Here is a 16,431-nt window from a genome sequence, read left to right on the forward strand (position 1 = left end):
AGGAGAGTGATGATGGTTGTGACTGAAGCAAATGTTGCCTCTTTAGCAGGAAGAACAAGATCTACAATCCAAATCTTAACACCTACATATGGATTTGTCTTTGACTCCACCCAACATGAACTCCCAATCAAATCCTTCATATTGTGCCACAGACCTCATAAAAACCAGAAGCATCTCCCCAATCTCTCTGCACTAAAGCTATGAGATATCACTCTTGACGAAGAAACTCGAGTGCTTGTATCAACACATCTCTGAACCTGACCACATCAATCTTCACGTTTTGGTTGAGTAGATACACAGATCTGCGAGCAGTCCACCCTTGTTTTGTGATGGCTGTGGGATCTTTGAAGACCGTATGGTCTCTCGGATACCGCTCTATCAGTGTGCTTTCCTCTTCACTTATACCGTACTGCAAGTACTTCATCTCCATGTCTTCTGCGGGCGTGCCGAAGTCAACCCTGGCGAGCTCGTCCAGTTGACCCAGAGGCACGACTTGGATGAGCGTCGTGTTCATGGGGAGGAAGACGAAGTTGGCGAGCCCGGCGCCATGAACGCCCATCATTCCGTCGCACGAGTTCACCAGCCGCGCGAACGCAGTCAAGTTGGTCTTCCTTCCCGCCTCCGCCACCACCACCTCGAAGCCCAACCCTCGAGCCGCTCGAGCTACTTGGTCCACGTTCTCCAACACCCTCGTCGCCCTCCTGGCGATGATGAGGAGTCTCGGCTTCTTGTCCCGATCGGCTCCCAGCTTCGTCGCGCTCTCCCGTCGCAGCGCGAAGGAACGCCGCACGAATCGCCCGAAGTCGAGCATCGACAGCCCGTTCTGCGTCCTCGAGGGGTCGATGCTCATCTCCTTGTGGAACCTGAGGCCGACGATGACGTGGGGGAAGCAGCGGACGACGTCGTCCCGGTTCAGGTCGATGATGTCATGACGGGAGAGCCCCGTGAGAATGGGCTCGTACTTTTGGATCCACCATGGCGCGATGTCGCCCACCAGGAACCGGACTTCGCCGTCGAACTGGAATGAGGTGATGAAGAGGGGGATGAGGACGTCGGTGAAGTCATGGAACGGGTTGCCCATGTATCCTCCCGTGGAGAAGACGATGGCAGGCGTGCTGCCGCTCACGGCGCACCGAGGGGCGTCTCCGTCGGCGGTGAAGGATGTCACGGAGATTTGGGTGACACGAGACAGTGCGTTGGGGTCATCCTTCCTGGGGTGAGGCTTCATCTGCCATGATGCAGGGCTGGAGCTGGCAAACAAGATGGAGGAGGAGTTGCCATGGATCCTGATATCACCCTCCAGTTCACAGACAACGGATCTTGCGTCTGCGAAATCACACACAGGCTTCAACTCTCGCTTGTCTGCAGCTTCATCCGGAAATGTCAAGCAGACATGCTGCATTCAGTTCTTGGTTGAAATTATCATTAGAGCTGAAAGGGAATGGAAGTAATTTTTTGTTCTAATTTCACCGGCGAAGCTGACAACTCCAAATAAGAGTTGTGTATCACAAGAAAACTAGAAAGAAATGCTTGTTTTTGGTTCTACATTTGAAGTATTCTGTAAATGAAAAAGGAAAGAGACACCCAAAACACTCCCAAGGAAGAAAAGAATAGCAGAAGCTCGCATTGTTCTGTGCTTTAGAACACAATTGATGCGCTGCAATTGTTCTACATCAAATTTCACGAGTCTGCATGTTTCCAAGACGAACATGATAGGCCAAAGAACATCAAACAACAGGCTTACCCAGATTTTGAGAACCGATCCTTCCTCCTGCCATGGGAGCAGCTGCAGGAACCGCATGATTCCACAGCCATGAACTCACTTGCAAAGGGAATCAGGGTTAGTGAGACCAGTAACAAAAAGCAACAGATTATTACTCATAAATCATCAGAAGCAGAGCTCCGACAGCCACTGTATGAACTTACGCTTGGTGGAAGACACAGAATATCCCACAAGAAGGGTTACTGAGACCAAACAACAACATGTAGTGACAAAAGCTAAATGTAGCTTTCGACATTTCACTCGGCTGGAGCTCCTAATTAGCTTCTGATCATATCCCATATCCCAAGAACCGCAAACTTCACCTCAGAAAGATTTTTGAAGCACCGTACTTTGAGATAGGAAGTGTGATTACAGAAATGGAGACTGACTGGCACAACCAGTTGAGATATATATATATATATATATATATATATCCACTAGTATTTTGAAAAGGTGAGAAGGAAGGCTTCCAACCAAACATGCCTTTTGTATCCTTTAAAAAGGTGGACAAAAGTAATATTGGTTTTTCACTCAATTCTCACAAAATCTTTAGAGGGATCGGATCGAAAAATCCCCCTCTCAACCTAACTTATGTGCAGAGCATACAACAATAAGACGACCAATCAAAGAAGAACCCCCGTATCCTGGAAGCGAGGCTCAAGCTCGACCCAATCGGATGATGACTTCCGCTGCCCGAGTACCGATGCAGGCGATCTTGTGCATTCAAAACTAGATCAAACCAAGCCGACTCCTCGGCCTAAAAGTTTATCATCAATATATATATATATATATATATATATATATATATATATATCCACTAATATTTTGATAGGGTGAAAATGAAGGCTTTCAACCAACATGCCTTTTGTATCCAGAAAAGGTGGACAAAAGTAATGTTGGTTGAAAATTTTCATTGTTTTGAAACTGATAAAGCAAAACTTCACATGAATTGAAGAAGATGAGTCAAAGACCAGCCAACAACTACAAAGAAGCTGAGGCTGCACCATAAGTCAGAGAAGAAAATAGTAGATCATTACTGGTCTGGAAGAGCAATAGCAGCTTGGTTGGGCATTGTCGTGCCTTCTTCTCACTCACCCAAAGGTTCTGCCATGATTATTTTCTTTCTTGATGAGTTGAGAGGTGTCTACAAACACAAGAAGCAACTCAGCAGATCAGTAATCCTCGAGGAAAGAAAGATGCAGAGTACCAAACGACAGTAGGCATCAGACACTTTAGTCTACCTTTAAGGAGTAAAATGTTAACTAAAGAGAATAATTTGTTGTAGCAACAATCAGAAACATAATTTGGCATACCATAATTCAATAAAGAGAAATATTATAAAACACTATCAACATGCTCATTAGAAAAGTATACGTAAAATCCAACTCCATTTATCGTGCTATCATCCCACAGACATTCTGAAAGCACCCTTCCCCTTCGAGAACGAATTTGACATTTTTAGTTTGTGAAAAAGAACAACATACAACTTTTACTGATCCGTTAAATTCATTCCTACACGTGCATAAATTAAATAAGAGAAGGTAGAAATAAAATTATTATGTGGAAATTTAATGTTAATTAAAATTAGATATCATAGATATAAGACAAGACAAAAGATATGTACTATTTAAACATGCTAATTAAAAATGTACTAATACATTGTGAACTCTCGTAGGAAAGAAGGTAGATTTTCTCTTTACTCGATACCATTGTAATTTATGGAATAGGAGCTTACGGGGAGGTGAGAGAAAATATCTTTATATCATACCTAACAAGTCTTTCCTATGTATAGACAAAAATAAAGAGTTTAGAAAAAGTAATTAATAGGTCATCTTCTAAAGAATTATATCATAATTAGATTAATTAAATCTATAATATATCTTTCCTAATTAAATAGAATCACGTAATCTAATTTTCTCTTACTTGACCTATTAATTGATAAAATATAAAAGAGTTCAAAATCAAAATAAATAAAATAAATTTTATTTCAAAATAATTTTATATAAAATTTATTTAAAAAATTTATCAAAAAGAGATGACAACGATAGTCCATTGTTTATAAGTATGGTGGTACTATCTTCTTATAATGCGATTTATGCCAAGGATAAACAATATCACGTTGAGTTACTTTTAAACTTACGAAACTTTCCCCAAAGTAAGTAAGCATCGTGAGAGGATTTCCTAACCAAATTTGATTTGATAATGATCGTAGCTGATGTATTAAGGAGGAAAGTGAAGTTAGTGATTGTCATGCAACCGGAAGGTGAAGGCCAAGCAAGTCAGTTGCACTCTAACTTTCTTTCAAGATAGGGATGGATTGTACAGTGATCCTCAAATAATAACCTTAATGCAATTGATTAAATAAGGTAAGACACGATAATTTTAGGTCCAAGAGGGACTCTTCTACAAAAAGGAAATTGCGTTTATATTTTTCAAACGGAGAATTTAAGGCGTGATATCTTAAGAGAGTATTATGATTCCCTTTATGCAAGACATTTGAGTATTCACCGAACATTAACTTTTGTTGGAAGAGTCTTCTATTGGCCAAAGATGATGACCGATGTGAAGAAATATATTCGAATATGCTTTACCAACCAATAAAATAAATTATAATAGCAAAAGTCAGTGAGGCTTTTGGAGCAGAAAGGTTGTAAGATAGCACTTCATTGAACTTTATATCAAACTTGCTGACGGTAAGAGGACTTGGATCGATACTCATGGTGGCTGATTAATTTTTAAAGTATACAATATACATTGTTATAGCCTATAATACTCAACAAAGGAGGCAACTAAGTTGATGATAAAAAATGCGAAGTATTAGTGAGTCCTATATAATATCATTAATGATTGAGATGTACAATTCTTGGGATGATTCTAGACCAAGCTGTTCAAATTATTGGGATCTAAGTTATACTTACTCATAAGCCTCCACCCGTAGATGAATGACTAAACTGAACGAATAAGTTTGCTAATTGAGTAATATCTTTGGCATCGTGTGAATGCCAACCAACAAGATTACGTGAAGTTCTTATATATAACCCAATTTTCCTATAACCCAAGATAACAACCGTCAACTCATTACACCTTAGCTATTGGTTATATTAGGAATAACTTATCGATATATCACTTTATAAAAAAATGACACCAAAATATAGATATTACTAGGGCTTATTTGAAGAAGGCAACTAAAAAGATAAAGAAGTGGGCAGATTTGAAAGGTAACTATAGGAGTTTAAAGTCGGTGACTTGGTGCCGATGAAGCTCTAACCAACATCACTCTAGTTCTTTAGACAAAGTGCAAAGTGACCGGTGCATGAGTATGAAGGACTTTTCTCAATTATCAGCATGGTAGATAATCTCTTATAAATTACAATTGTTAGCGTAGCTCAAATTTCACAATGTTTTCTATGCAAGTAACTTGAAAGCCTACCACTTAGATCCGTAAGATGTTTCCTGAAGTGTTCCAACTTAGTTACCGACCACCAAAGCCTCCTATAAAAGTAAGTTGAAGCCATTTTAGCATATTATAAAATAATGCTATCTAATGAAGCATAACATATTCGATATTTAGTGAAGTGATAAAAGCTTTCCCGGACATAAGCCAATTAAGAAACTAAAAATACCCTACAATATAAAGAAATAGTTATCAAAGCCTATCAATAAGCGTCGATAAGAGCATCGATAATTGAAGTGGGGAAAAATATCACGGATGATCATCGTGCACTCGTAATACTTTCATTAACGGATAATTCATCATTTTTATTTACTTATACATATGTTTTACAATATATTTTACTTTATTTTTATGTATTTGTACTAAAAACCTGTAAGCATGAATAGTTTATAAAGTTACAGAGCTATCACTCACCAGAATGAATAAAATTACCTCAAAATGACCCGGTCTTTGCATGCGATAACCTATTTTTTTTATAGATTATTGTGCGAAGTAAAACGTCAATCATCTCAGTACTCCAGAACCACCCAGGTGGTATAGGACTAGATGAGGGTTTGAGATAGTATTAGACGTTGATTGAATTCACAAGTATGTACGTAAAGCCTGTGGAAACTTGCCAACGTGCTTGACACCTGGTGAGTAGTTGTTTGTCGACTTACGACTGTTTGTTTGCCTTTTAAAGTCTTTTTTTCTCAATTTTTTTTTACACATCAAATATTTGTAAAATTGCTTATAAACTGTTTTTTACACATCAAGTAAGGTTGCAACTAAGCTAACCTATTGTGAATGGATAATATAAGGATGACTCACAACTTAGACAAATTTAGCTAAATCTATGGCAATATAATCAAAACTAGAAATAATAATTTGATATAATTAAAATAGATCTAATGCATAAATAGATCTAAAATAGATCTAATATACAAATAAATCTAGTTTCTTTAATGATCTACCATAATTTAGATTCCAGTGATATAACTTTGACATAATTATAAGGAATAAAATTATTATATAAAAAAATTTAATGCTATTATTGAAATAAAATATCATAAATCTAAGACAGAAGATGTATATTTTTTGAACACGTTAATCAATAGGTACTATCTTAGATGTGGCAATGCAACGTACCATGATATGTCTTGGATCTATATAGGAAATAAACTATATACTTATTTTTCTCTTTTTTTATTTTCAGAATCACTAGATACGATAGAATAGAGGATCTAGGAAGGTTTTGATTATATATAGATGAGAGTAGGAAGGATGATTAAGATAGTCCCTATCTCTTAAGGAATCTTATCGATTTTCTTTTTATTAATCGATAAACGTAATAAAAATTAATCAAATTTTAAATATATATTTTCTAATTAAATAAAACCCATAAATTAACAAGCTTATGTGAACAATCGAATACCTTCGAAATCAAATCTCAAAGGCAGCGTAAAATCAAACACAGGCTACAACAAGCACTCGAGTGCCCCAACAGGTGGGCCGGGCAGGTGCCTTCGCTTGGGCCTCGACGTGAGGCCCACCCGAGCACTCGCCTTCTTCAAACCCTCTTGACGCAATGCACGCACTGAGATGACCCGTGAAAACCTAATCCTCCGGCCGAAGCCAACGCTTCCTCTGAATCGGTGAACGGAGGCGACGACGACACCGTTCCGACTAACGGTGGGTTCGTTGAACCCTCGAAAACCCGACTGGCGGTTGGACCCAGTCGTCCTTCTCCCATAAATACCTTCGCACGCTCACCTTCCTTTCTTCTGTGAAAAGAACGCGGACGCGTACATACGTATGCTTTGGTCGCTATTCTGGTACAGGCGTGCATATATAGGCCAAATGGGTTGGGCTCTCTCCTAAACCGATATGGGCTGAACCGTGCACTGACTTCTTGAATGGTTCTCCGTACACTCAGACGTTCCACCCATTGTTCTACCCCATCTCTTTCGCTGTGGGACCTCGGTGTCTTTCTCCCGCAGGTATCTAACTGAAGTATATTTGCACGCTCGCCTTCCTCTCTTCTAATGAATCCCTCCACCAAAGAAGACGAGACGAGACGCCGAGGGAAGCAGCTATTGAGCGCCGGTACGATACTTCCTTACGAAGTAACCGATCGCACCCCCCCTTTTTTTTTTTTGCCTTTCTCCGATCACATTTAATTGCGATTTGTGTTTGTTCTCTGCTAATTGATGTTCTTTCTCTCGGATCCTATCATTCCTTTCCTCGCCAGAAGATCTTGGTACCAGTGATGGGTTTTGTGGTGAAAAGAACAAAATTTTTTTGACGGGAATTTGGGTGACATGAGGACTTGAAAATAGGGGATGGTAGTTCCTATTTGTTGTTAGTTAATGTATTCATTCATGATATACGACGGTATTGTGAGGGTTTCCGATTTTGTTCTTCCTTTTGGACTTGAGTATTTCCTGTTCGATTACATTCTGATGACCTGCGTTAATTGGCGTTCGTCAGGACTAGAAAAGACTGTTGAGAGCAACTTGTTTGCTGATTTGCTTGCTCAGCTATCGAGGAAGACTTTGAATGCTAACTGAGCTAAAGTGTGGATTGACAGGGACTGAATTATCTGGAAAATACATTAGAATCCTGAGCTGCAACTTAGTGGATTTAATACGAAATCCATCAACTTGCATATAATCTCTAGCAGCTGTTAGTTGGTCCTGCTGTAGGCAACTTTTGCTATTAACATGTTGTTCAGATAAAATTCAGTGCGTCACTGAGTAAGGATCTTGTGTATTCCATGTCAGATCGAGGCTGACATGGACGCTTGTGGGTTATTCTTAGTCAGACTAACATCTTTTTGCTGGTGAACTTTGAATCTTCATGATGCTTTTTTATGCTTAAACTGTGAATAATGTTATTTTGGTGAAGTTTATCATACTATTTGCTTTTAGATTCTAATGTCTCCCTACAATCGATGATGTATGACTTAAGTGACTTTCTGTGAAACCAAGTAGAGAGAGTGGATAGAGAGGCTTACTCTTTTGCTTGTAGGAGAAGGTTATAAGATGAACAGTATTTCAAATCTATTCTCTATTCTTCATTTGGATGCTGAGGATGACAAAGAACAAATAGCCTCTCTTTCTGTTGCCAAGGATGAAACCCATGCCAAAAAGTCAGGTTGGTTTTTTCTTGATTTGGAGCTAGTGAACTTAATATTGCATTATTAGGCTGACAAGATGATTGATATTTGGAATTCAGGTCTCCTTTAATGAAATATTGGTATGTTTTCTCTACAGATGTAACTAAGGGAAAAGGCCAAACATCAGGAAAAAATAAAAGTTCAAAAGATGATAGATTGCAACAACAAACCCTTCCATCATCATCGGGTGACTACAAAATGCCCCTTGTGTGGATTGACTTGGAAATGACAGGTATGAACTTAAATTATTACTCTTTCGAGGTTAATGCATTAAACATTTGGCAGAAACTTGGTTAAGTTAATAATGCTTGTTGATATGAGTACATGCACTATCATTAACTCTTTACATTACTTTTGAAATTTGTTTGATGTATCTCATATTAAATCTTTGCCTTTACTTACAACAATTTATTGGTCCTGGAACTTATGAAACAACTCATATAAACTCCTTGTATTTGTCTAGAAATTATGAATAAAATAAAGTACTATGCTGGCATTTGCAAACCAACACGTACACATCCAGCTAATTCATATGTAATCCCTATTTTCAAGTAAAATCTGTGGTAAAGGATAATTCTTGAATATTTCACTTTATTATTTTTAATCACCTGACCCTCTTTCTTCAGCTTTCTATTCATCCTTTGTCCCTATTCATATTAGAGTTAAAAGGAAAAATTATTGATCACTGCTTGCTGCAGAACCTGGAGATCTCTTTTGTTTGCAATTAAATTGAAGATTAGAGTCTTTGCTCTCTTTTGAGTAAAATCCAACCTGCATTAGTATCATCATCTCTAACTTTAGCTTCTCTACTGTCACCTTTTACTGTGTAGGTTTGAGTATTGAAGTTGATCGGATATTGGAGATTGCTTGTGTCATAACAGATGGTAATTTAACCAAATCAGTTGATGTGAGTTTTTTTTTTTTTTTCTGTTGATTACATATCTTCAGGCACTTGACTTGCACCATGTTTACTTTTTCCTCCATTTGACTCTCTCATTTAGCTTTTTGTATTTTATTGTTTGGAGCCCAAGTTGCTAAAATGTTGCATTCATTCTTGAAACCTGCTGCCTGAGGCAGGCTATCATTGTTGAAAGGGAAGGCATTGACATGTCCTTTTTCTTTTAAATAGAGATTCACATGTTTCAAGTAGGAACATTAGACAAGTTCCAAAGGATCCCTATTCATTGTAACAGGTCAAATGTGAAGCAAGACTATAATAAATATAATTAGTTGATCTGCTTTACATCTCAGAGAAATAGCACAGGACAAATACTAACAATTAATGTTAGTTGTGAACTTGTCAGTTTGGACAGGTTTTAGACTGTTGGAAGTCTTCTATAGCCATGAAATCCATACATGGCATGCAATATTTGATCTTTCAACTTGAATCCGAAGCTTTTAGTTGTCTTTGTGGAGAGATATTCACCCTTGAATGAGATGGATGTTATAAATTTTCTTTATTGCATTTGGATATTGTGAATATTTGTGTTTTCTTTCCAATTTTGATCCCATAGAATCTGTCGTTCTTGGAACATGTGTAGTTGGCTGCTCTTGACTTGGTATACTTGTTAATAATCGATAGGTTTGAGTGAATGCATATATTCCACAAACTAAAGTTGGTTATCCATATGAATACGTATGTTCCATATGCTAAGGGTGGTTGTGCCTAGCTTGCAATATAGAAGATGATAGATAGCGGATCTGAAATATGATGAGAAGGAGAATTTACCTTTTCAATATATGCTGTTTCCATATAATTGTGATATGGTAGTAGCAGATTATGCCAAAAGCAAATTGCACATTTTATTCCAAATATTTCTGACTGAAGCACCGTTGTTTCGTCATTACAATGCTATTATATCCATATCATGGTCCAAAGTGTGAATGGCTTGCTAGGCCTTAGTGAAACTGAGACTGACATTTAGACTTTAGATTAGAGCCTTATGATTATTTATTACTCAAGGCCAGCTAACATGTTCTTAACAAATGCAGAAAAGCCTGCTAAACATCACCAATGTAGAAGGTAGCTTGCATTTGTGGTTATGCCGATCGGATATATCATTATATCGCATAATTCACATACAATTGTCATTAGATGTTGGATGTTGATCCATAAATTCAGGTTTTTGCTAATGCAATGAGGCTCCTGCTTGTTTGTTGTTCATTTTCTTTGATGCGTGGCCAGAAAATCCTAATTTTTCTTTCATTAGACCAAATTTCTGAACTGTTTATTATTATTTTTACTTAAAAGTATGGAAAAGCTGCATTTACTTAGGTTGCTGATCTTGTCAGTATGGATTTTGTTTGTTGTTTTCTTGAAGTTCATCATGTATTAAAAAAAAAAACTTTGTTTGGTTTCATCGGCTATGATGATCTTACACATTTATTTATCACTGGCAAAAATGTGTGTTCCTTGCATAATTGGTGGACTTCTGTTTGCTGACTCAGTTAAGATATTTCTGCACTCAGGGTCCAGATTTGGTTATCAAACAAACAAAGGAGTGCTTGGATAATATGGGGGAATGGTGTCGTGAACATCATGGAGCTAGTGGTATGCCTGTGTTCTGATGTTCTTCACTTTGGTGGCCTTCATCTAAATTTCTAAAAGGAAGAAAAATTGATATTCATTCAATTTTATGGCAGGTTTGACAGAGAGAGTTCTACGAAGCACAATAACAGAGGTGGATGCAGAAAAACAGGTATGTTGTGTCTACTCTTTGCATATCTTACTGTTGCATGTTTATAGGTTTTTTCCTGTATAAGGAAGAAATAAATGACCCAAGATTCTACCTGAATTTGAAGAAGAAAGTTATGACAATTTAAATCCAATGAGTGGAGTACCAAGGTTTTAGATCTCAGTCAGTACCCTATTAGACTGATATTATACCAGCATACTGGTTGGTATTGACCAGTAGCAAACAGACGTAATAGAAAAAAAAAAACACCCAAAAGAAAAAGGAAACATGTCCTTGTTCTGTCAAACATATAGCTGGACTGCAAAATCATCTATACATGCCATAGTTTAGTTAAAAAATGCCTCCTTCCTCCATAACACCCTAACAATTCCTTAAAAGCATGGGTTTGAACAGCTAATATGGAGTGCATACATTAGTTTAAACAACTAATCTGGAGGAATTGGATAAAAAATGCATCTATTGTTGCCATTTGGAGTCCACTAAGTATTTTTTAAAAGATCATTGTTTGTGAAGAATCATTTAGTTGATATTGATTTCAAAATGAATATTACTTAATGTTTCACCTAAGAACACAAATCAAACTATGGGAGCAACTTTGGGTCATAGTTTAAGACATATAATGGGTGAATAGTTGCATATTTTGGTAAAACAAATGATTATGTAGCAATGATTTTAATTTCGTACCGGGCGGTATGTACCCATTACCGGGTGGTACCGAATTTTTATCGATAATTTAAGGGCGGTAGAGAGGGAGGCGAGCCGTGAAAGGAACGATTTTTATCGGTTCCTCCCCAAGATTCCCTATTGGAACAACTTCTTTAATTTGCTTCGTTCTAGCCAATAACATAGTTTGGTTGATTCGGCTTTCGATGTGGGTGGTTTCTTGGGAAGCTGGTTCTTGGAGCTGTGCTTATGGCGAAGAGGCGGAAGCTGTAGGTTCAAATCTTTTGTGGGAAAAGAAGCCTATTTTGATTTGAAGTGGGAGCAAGGAGAGGGTAGTGTGGGAGTCGAGATGATGGAGGAGGAGACGTGATGTACGAGTCTCCTTCAGCACGGTCGTCGGAAGATCTCAACCTTCCTTACCCGCCCGCCTGCGCATTCAATGGACAACGAACAACGGAAGCCGAATCCAATCTCCTTTGTCGCCAGTAGCAGCAGATGAGCTTCGGCCTCCAGTATCGGTCAGCCCCGAGCTCGCTGCTCGGCATAGTCTTTGAGGACTTCCTCCTCGTTAGAGTCTCCAGCCTCGAGACTGAGACCATGTTCACTCTGTTCTTGGCGTCGGATCTTTGCGACGAGACTCAGGATGGTCCCTCTGATGGCGTCGCCACCACTAACGGCCATAGCATCCCTTACTTTCCACCTCCGTAGTCGTTATCGTCGCCTTCTGCGCAGGAGGTCAAAGAACAAAAAAGCAGAGGATTTACCTTTGCCCCGTAGATGATATTCCATCCTCAACTGCAGCAGTAGTAACGACAGATGTTGAGCCATAGCTCAGCGGAGAGCTTGTTCCGGGTTGTCATGGGATCATTGATGATGGAGGCGGCACAACTCAAGCACGGAAACTTCGGCTGCTTCTCTAATCTTCATCAAGTACGCCCTGGTGTACCGCTCGGTATGCCCCGATGTACCGCTCGATATGCCGACACCGTACCGAGTAAAGCTTGGTATGTCAGTATGGTGCGAGATTAAAAACCTTGTTATGTAGTCATGTTCTCTTTAACATACAAAACTAGAAACTTATGAGGAACAATATCCATGTATAATCTTTGTTAATAGGTTAGAAATAAGCATAAAAATAGTTGTAAAAAGCAGTAGCAGGTTCTTTACTAGTCGTATAGCTACAGTAAATGTACATTAAATGAACATGAGCCTAGAACTTCGTTTTAATTTGTCACACCTTTATGTTGTTGGTAGACAATGATTTCAACTTTTTTAAAGAAAAGAATATTATTTATTAACCAGGACTGTCATAGTCTCCAAAAAAACTAGTTCTTGCAGCATTTGCAAGAGTAGGAGCCTGAAGGTTAGATTGTCTATTAATATGTACCCAGCCTAGTACATTTATACTGGAAGCCAGTATGAAAATTATTAATATGTACCCAAACTAGTACAATGATCTCAATGATTAGCACAATAACTGCTAGCATTTTTGAGTTTTGGTGATATGTGATTATTAGCAGCAGTAATTTTTTTTTTGTCTTTTTTCCTTTTTCTGATTATTTGTTCCTCTCAAATTATACAAAATACGGTTGCAAACATTCCCTGTATGTTTTTGATATAGTCAGTTCTCAGAATGATCGTCTGTAACTTCATACTTTTTGCATGTAGGTTTACCTAGTCAACACACACATTTTTGAAATCAGTCAACACAAGTTATCCTTTTGCATGCATCTTTAGGCCATACATGCTCATTGCAGGTTATAGACTTTGTGAAGAAGCATGTAGGTGGACATACCCCACAATTGGCTGGAAATTCTGTTTATGTGGATTTTCTGTTCTTGAAGGTCAGAATAATATCTCCTATTTTTTTATTTCATTAGATATTTCCTACTCCAATTGTCAGCATACAGCCTTCAATGATAATATTGTTTTATGACCAAGCTCTCATGGTGTAATCCTAAAAGATTTGAACAATGAATATATTTGGATTAAATAAGGTGGATCTGCATACAAATCTGATGACTTGAAATTTCTTCTGATTTAGCTTTTCAGTAAGTTTTATCTATATAGTAAATACTTTTAGGGATATGTTTGATGTAATTTTACATCAGTGTTTAATCATAATCTTAAATTGGTTATATGGTATTCTATATATTAAGGTGTAAATATAATTTCACAATGTTTCAATAGAAATTTGGATGGTTGCATATGTAGAGCAATGACCCTCATAATTTGTACATGAACTTCAAGATAGTTGGGTCTTCATCAACAAATTAATTTCTCTACTAATTGTTCTAGATATAATATAAATGACATGATAACTTATCAATTCAAGCATCATGAGGTTAACTTAACTTTTCATTGTAAACTCTGTTTCTTCACTTCGGTTATCGATAAATTTCCATACTTGAACCTCTTAAGGAAAATCCTTCTGACCAAGTGCCTGATGTAACATTGACCAAGTTCTGGCATTGACTTTTTTTCTTCCTTCACCCTATAGAATTGAGGCTACTTTTGTGTTGAATGTGATTATTTAGTTCACTTAGGATACATCTCAATTTGCTACTTCAGCATTTGCTGAATAATGCTAGCCTAAATTTACAAATTATGCTTGGCTTTGAGTAAAGCAAAATGTTGGTGCAGCCTAACTTGGGTTTAACTGTAAAGTATTACAAGCTCCTGCGTTTGCGTTTTAAATTTAGCCTTCAAAAGAAAAAAGACATTCTGTGCTAGATATTAGCTTAACCACCAACGAGCTTGTAATACAAGCAAAATCATTTTGAAATTGCAGTTATCTCTTTAGTACTGCTTTTTATCGAAAACAAAGGTTAGTTTATTGTTTGATATATGATACTACACGACATGGTTCTCATTATATACTATTATGTTTTTCTTACAGAAATATATGCCTTCTCTGGCTGTTATCTTTCCTCACACACTAGTTGATGTTAGTAGTGTTATGGCTTTGTGCATCCGTTGGTTTCCAAAAGGTAATATGTTATGTATCAATTTATGTCCATGTGTTTACATTTTAACATGTCTGAAAAACATGCTTGATAATTTGATTGATGGTGTTTCATCTCAATGTTTTGAAAAGTAGTCATGGTTTGAAGGCCGTCAATATATCACAATATGCACATGGTATGCAACTGTATATGCAATTCATTAAAATATTCTAATAAAATTAATTTTAGTGTAGATAAAAATATAGACATATATTCTAAAGACCAAGTGAAAAATCTATAGGATGTCAATCATTCTCATTTGAAAAGTTACTTAAGCGAATTATAGAACTAGTGCAGATCTAAACGGTGAATAACATTTATCATGGACCATATAGTAGTAGTTGAAGCAATAGTCCTAAAAAAGAATGAGTGTTAAACACACGAGGCATATTTTTATGCTTATGCAGACGATATGATAGTTTCCACATTTCCATAGTCACCACATATTGTTTGAGGCCATGTAGCTGCATGCAGGGCAATTGTATAACCACATTTAAATATGAGGCTATCGCATTTGAAACTCTGTTTTATCTTGCTTTTGGAGTTTCAGGAGAGAGCCTGTTGTTGTGCCTCGTCTCAACATTTTGTCATATTAGCTGATGAGCCAATACTAGTTTTATGCTACTCGAGCAGCAAGTTGAATATAAACTCTAGTTTAAACAATTTTAATATGCTACTCAAGTAATAAGTTGAATGTAATAACTTAAATCTGAGTGCCATAAAGATCAGTGTGACGGAACTTATGCTTGATTTGCATTTATGCTTTTAAAAAGAACAAATCTCTTCATAAATGTGTTTTTTGGAAATAAAGTTGGTAATGCCGACAACAGTGTTGACTATCATTGACCTTCTATTTAGCCATCTGATTGACATGCATACTACATGCCGATACAATTTCTCATTTTTTTTTTTATTATCTGATTACAATACGGTGAAGCATATCTATAAATCACATTGTTACATCCTTTGAATATTCTGAATAAGATACATGTCTGAAACAAGTTCATGTCACTTTTTGAAACAGAGAAGAGGAGGGCACCTGCAAAGGAGAAAAGGCATAGAGCTATGGATGACATAAAGGAGAGCATAAGGGAACTAAAATACTACAAGGAAGTCATTTTCAAAGCACCAAACAGGGCCAGACAGTAATTAACTAGTGATTGCTGTGTCATAATATTAGATCTCTTTATCTTAGGTATTCAAGAAATGTATCCTTGAAAGCATGTGACTTTTTATCAAGATGATCAACTAATATTTAGTTGCAATTGTTCCCAGTTCTCACTATTTCATACAAAGTGGTAATCTAAGATTACTGTGTGTGTTTCTTCCAAAATATTGTGATTTCTTGGAAATTGTTACCTGATATGAAATGTAAGCCAGACATAGGTTTGTGACCCATTGAGATCAGACACTACAAAAATTTGTTTATATTTATGTTCTAATTTTATTTTATTTATTATTAGTATTTATTATTTTAGTTTATCTCATTAAACATGATATATAAGCAAAAAAAAAAAAGGTAGTTTGCCTAAAGCTTTTTTTTTCTTACCAGCTTCGCCCGATTTATATAGTAGTAAAAGACCAATATTATAAGAGAAAATCAAGTACTAATCTTATAATTAGCTTTGTGGTGAATCATTCCATGTATTATTCCCAAATACATGTCTTTAAAAAAATAATTTTCTTTCAATAAA

General features: G+C 37.0%; 2 protein-coding genes across 5 annotated transcripts; one reads left to right on the plus strand and one right to left on the minus strand.

The window, feature by feature from the left end:
• Positions 1–13: 13 nt before the first annotated feature.
• LOC103976131 (alpha-1,3-arabinosyltransferase XAT3-like) lies at positions 14–2,124 on the minus strand. 2 transcript variants are annotated; one of them, XM_009391329.3, is made up of 3 exons: positions 1,927–2,124; positions 1,745–1,822; positions 14–1,362 (listed from the first exon to the last, which is right to left on the minus strand). In XM_009391329.3, exons 1-3 carry the CDS (start codon positions 2,060–2,062, stop codon positions 209–211), a joined length of 1,368 nt encoding a protein of 455 aa, XP_009389604.1. In that variant the 5' UTR covers positions 2,063–2,124; the 3' UTR covers positions 14–208. The 2 variants fall into 2 exon arrangements, with proteins under 2 accessions (XP_009389604.1, XP_009389603.1); XM_009391328.3 differs by having other exon boundaries at positions 14–1,368.
• Positions 2,125–7,164: 5,040 nt separating this feature from the next.
• Positions 7,165–16,135, plus strand: LOC135599079 (oligoribonuclease-like). Of its 3 annotated transcripts, none has more exons than XM_065093806.1 (9): positions 7,165–7,301; positions 8,226–8,351; positions 8,471–8,605; positions 9,204–9,280; positions 10,843–10,924; positions 11,017–11,072; positions 13,490–13,576; positions 14,632–14,722; positions 15,762–16,135. In XM_065093806.1, exons 1-9 carry the CDS (start codon positions 7,241–7,243, stop codon positions 15,884–15,886), a joined length of 840 nt encoding a protein of 279 aa, XP_064949878.1. In that variant the 5' UTR covers positions 7,165–7,240; the 3' UTR covers positions 15,887–16,135. The 3 variants fall into 3 exon arrangements, with proteins under 3 accessions (XP_064949878.1, XP_064949882.1, XP_064949880.1); XM_065093808.1 differs by having other exon boundaries at positions 7,250–7,321; XM_065093810.1 differs by lacking the exon at positions 14,632–14,722 and having other exon boundaries at positions 15,762–16,070.
• Positions 16,136–16,431: the final 296 nt, after the last annotated feature.

This window comes from Musa acuminata, chromosome BXJ1-2, assembly GCF_036884655.1.
Source record: "Musa acuminata AAA Group cultivar baxijiao chromosome BXJ1-2, Cavendish_Baxijiao_AAA, whole genome shotgun sequence".
In the NCBI taxonomy this organism is placed as follows: domain Eukaryota; kingdom Viridiplantae; phylum Streptophyta; class Magnoliopsida; order Zingiberales; family Musaceae; genus Musa; species Musa acuminata.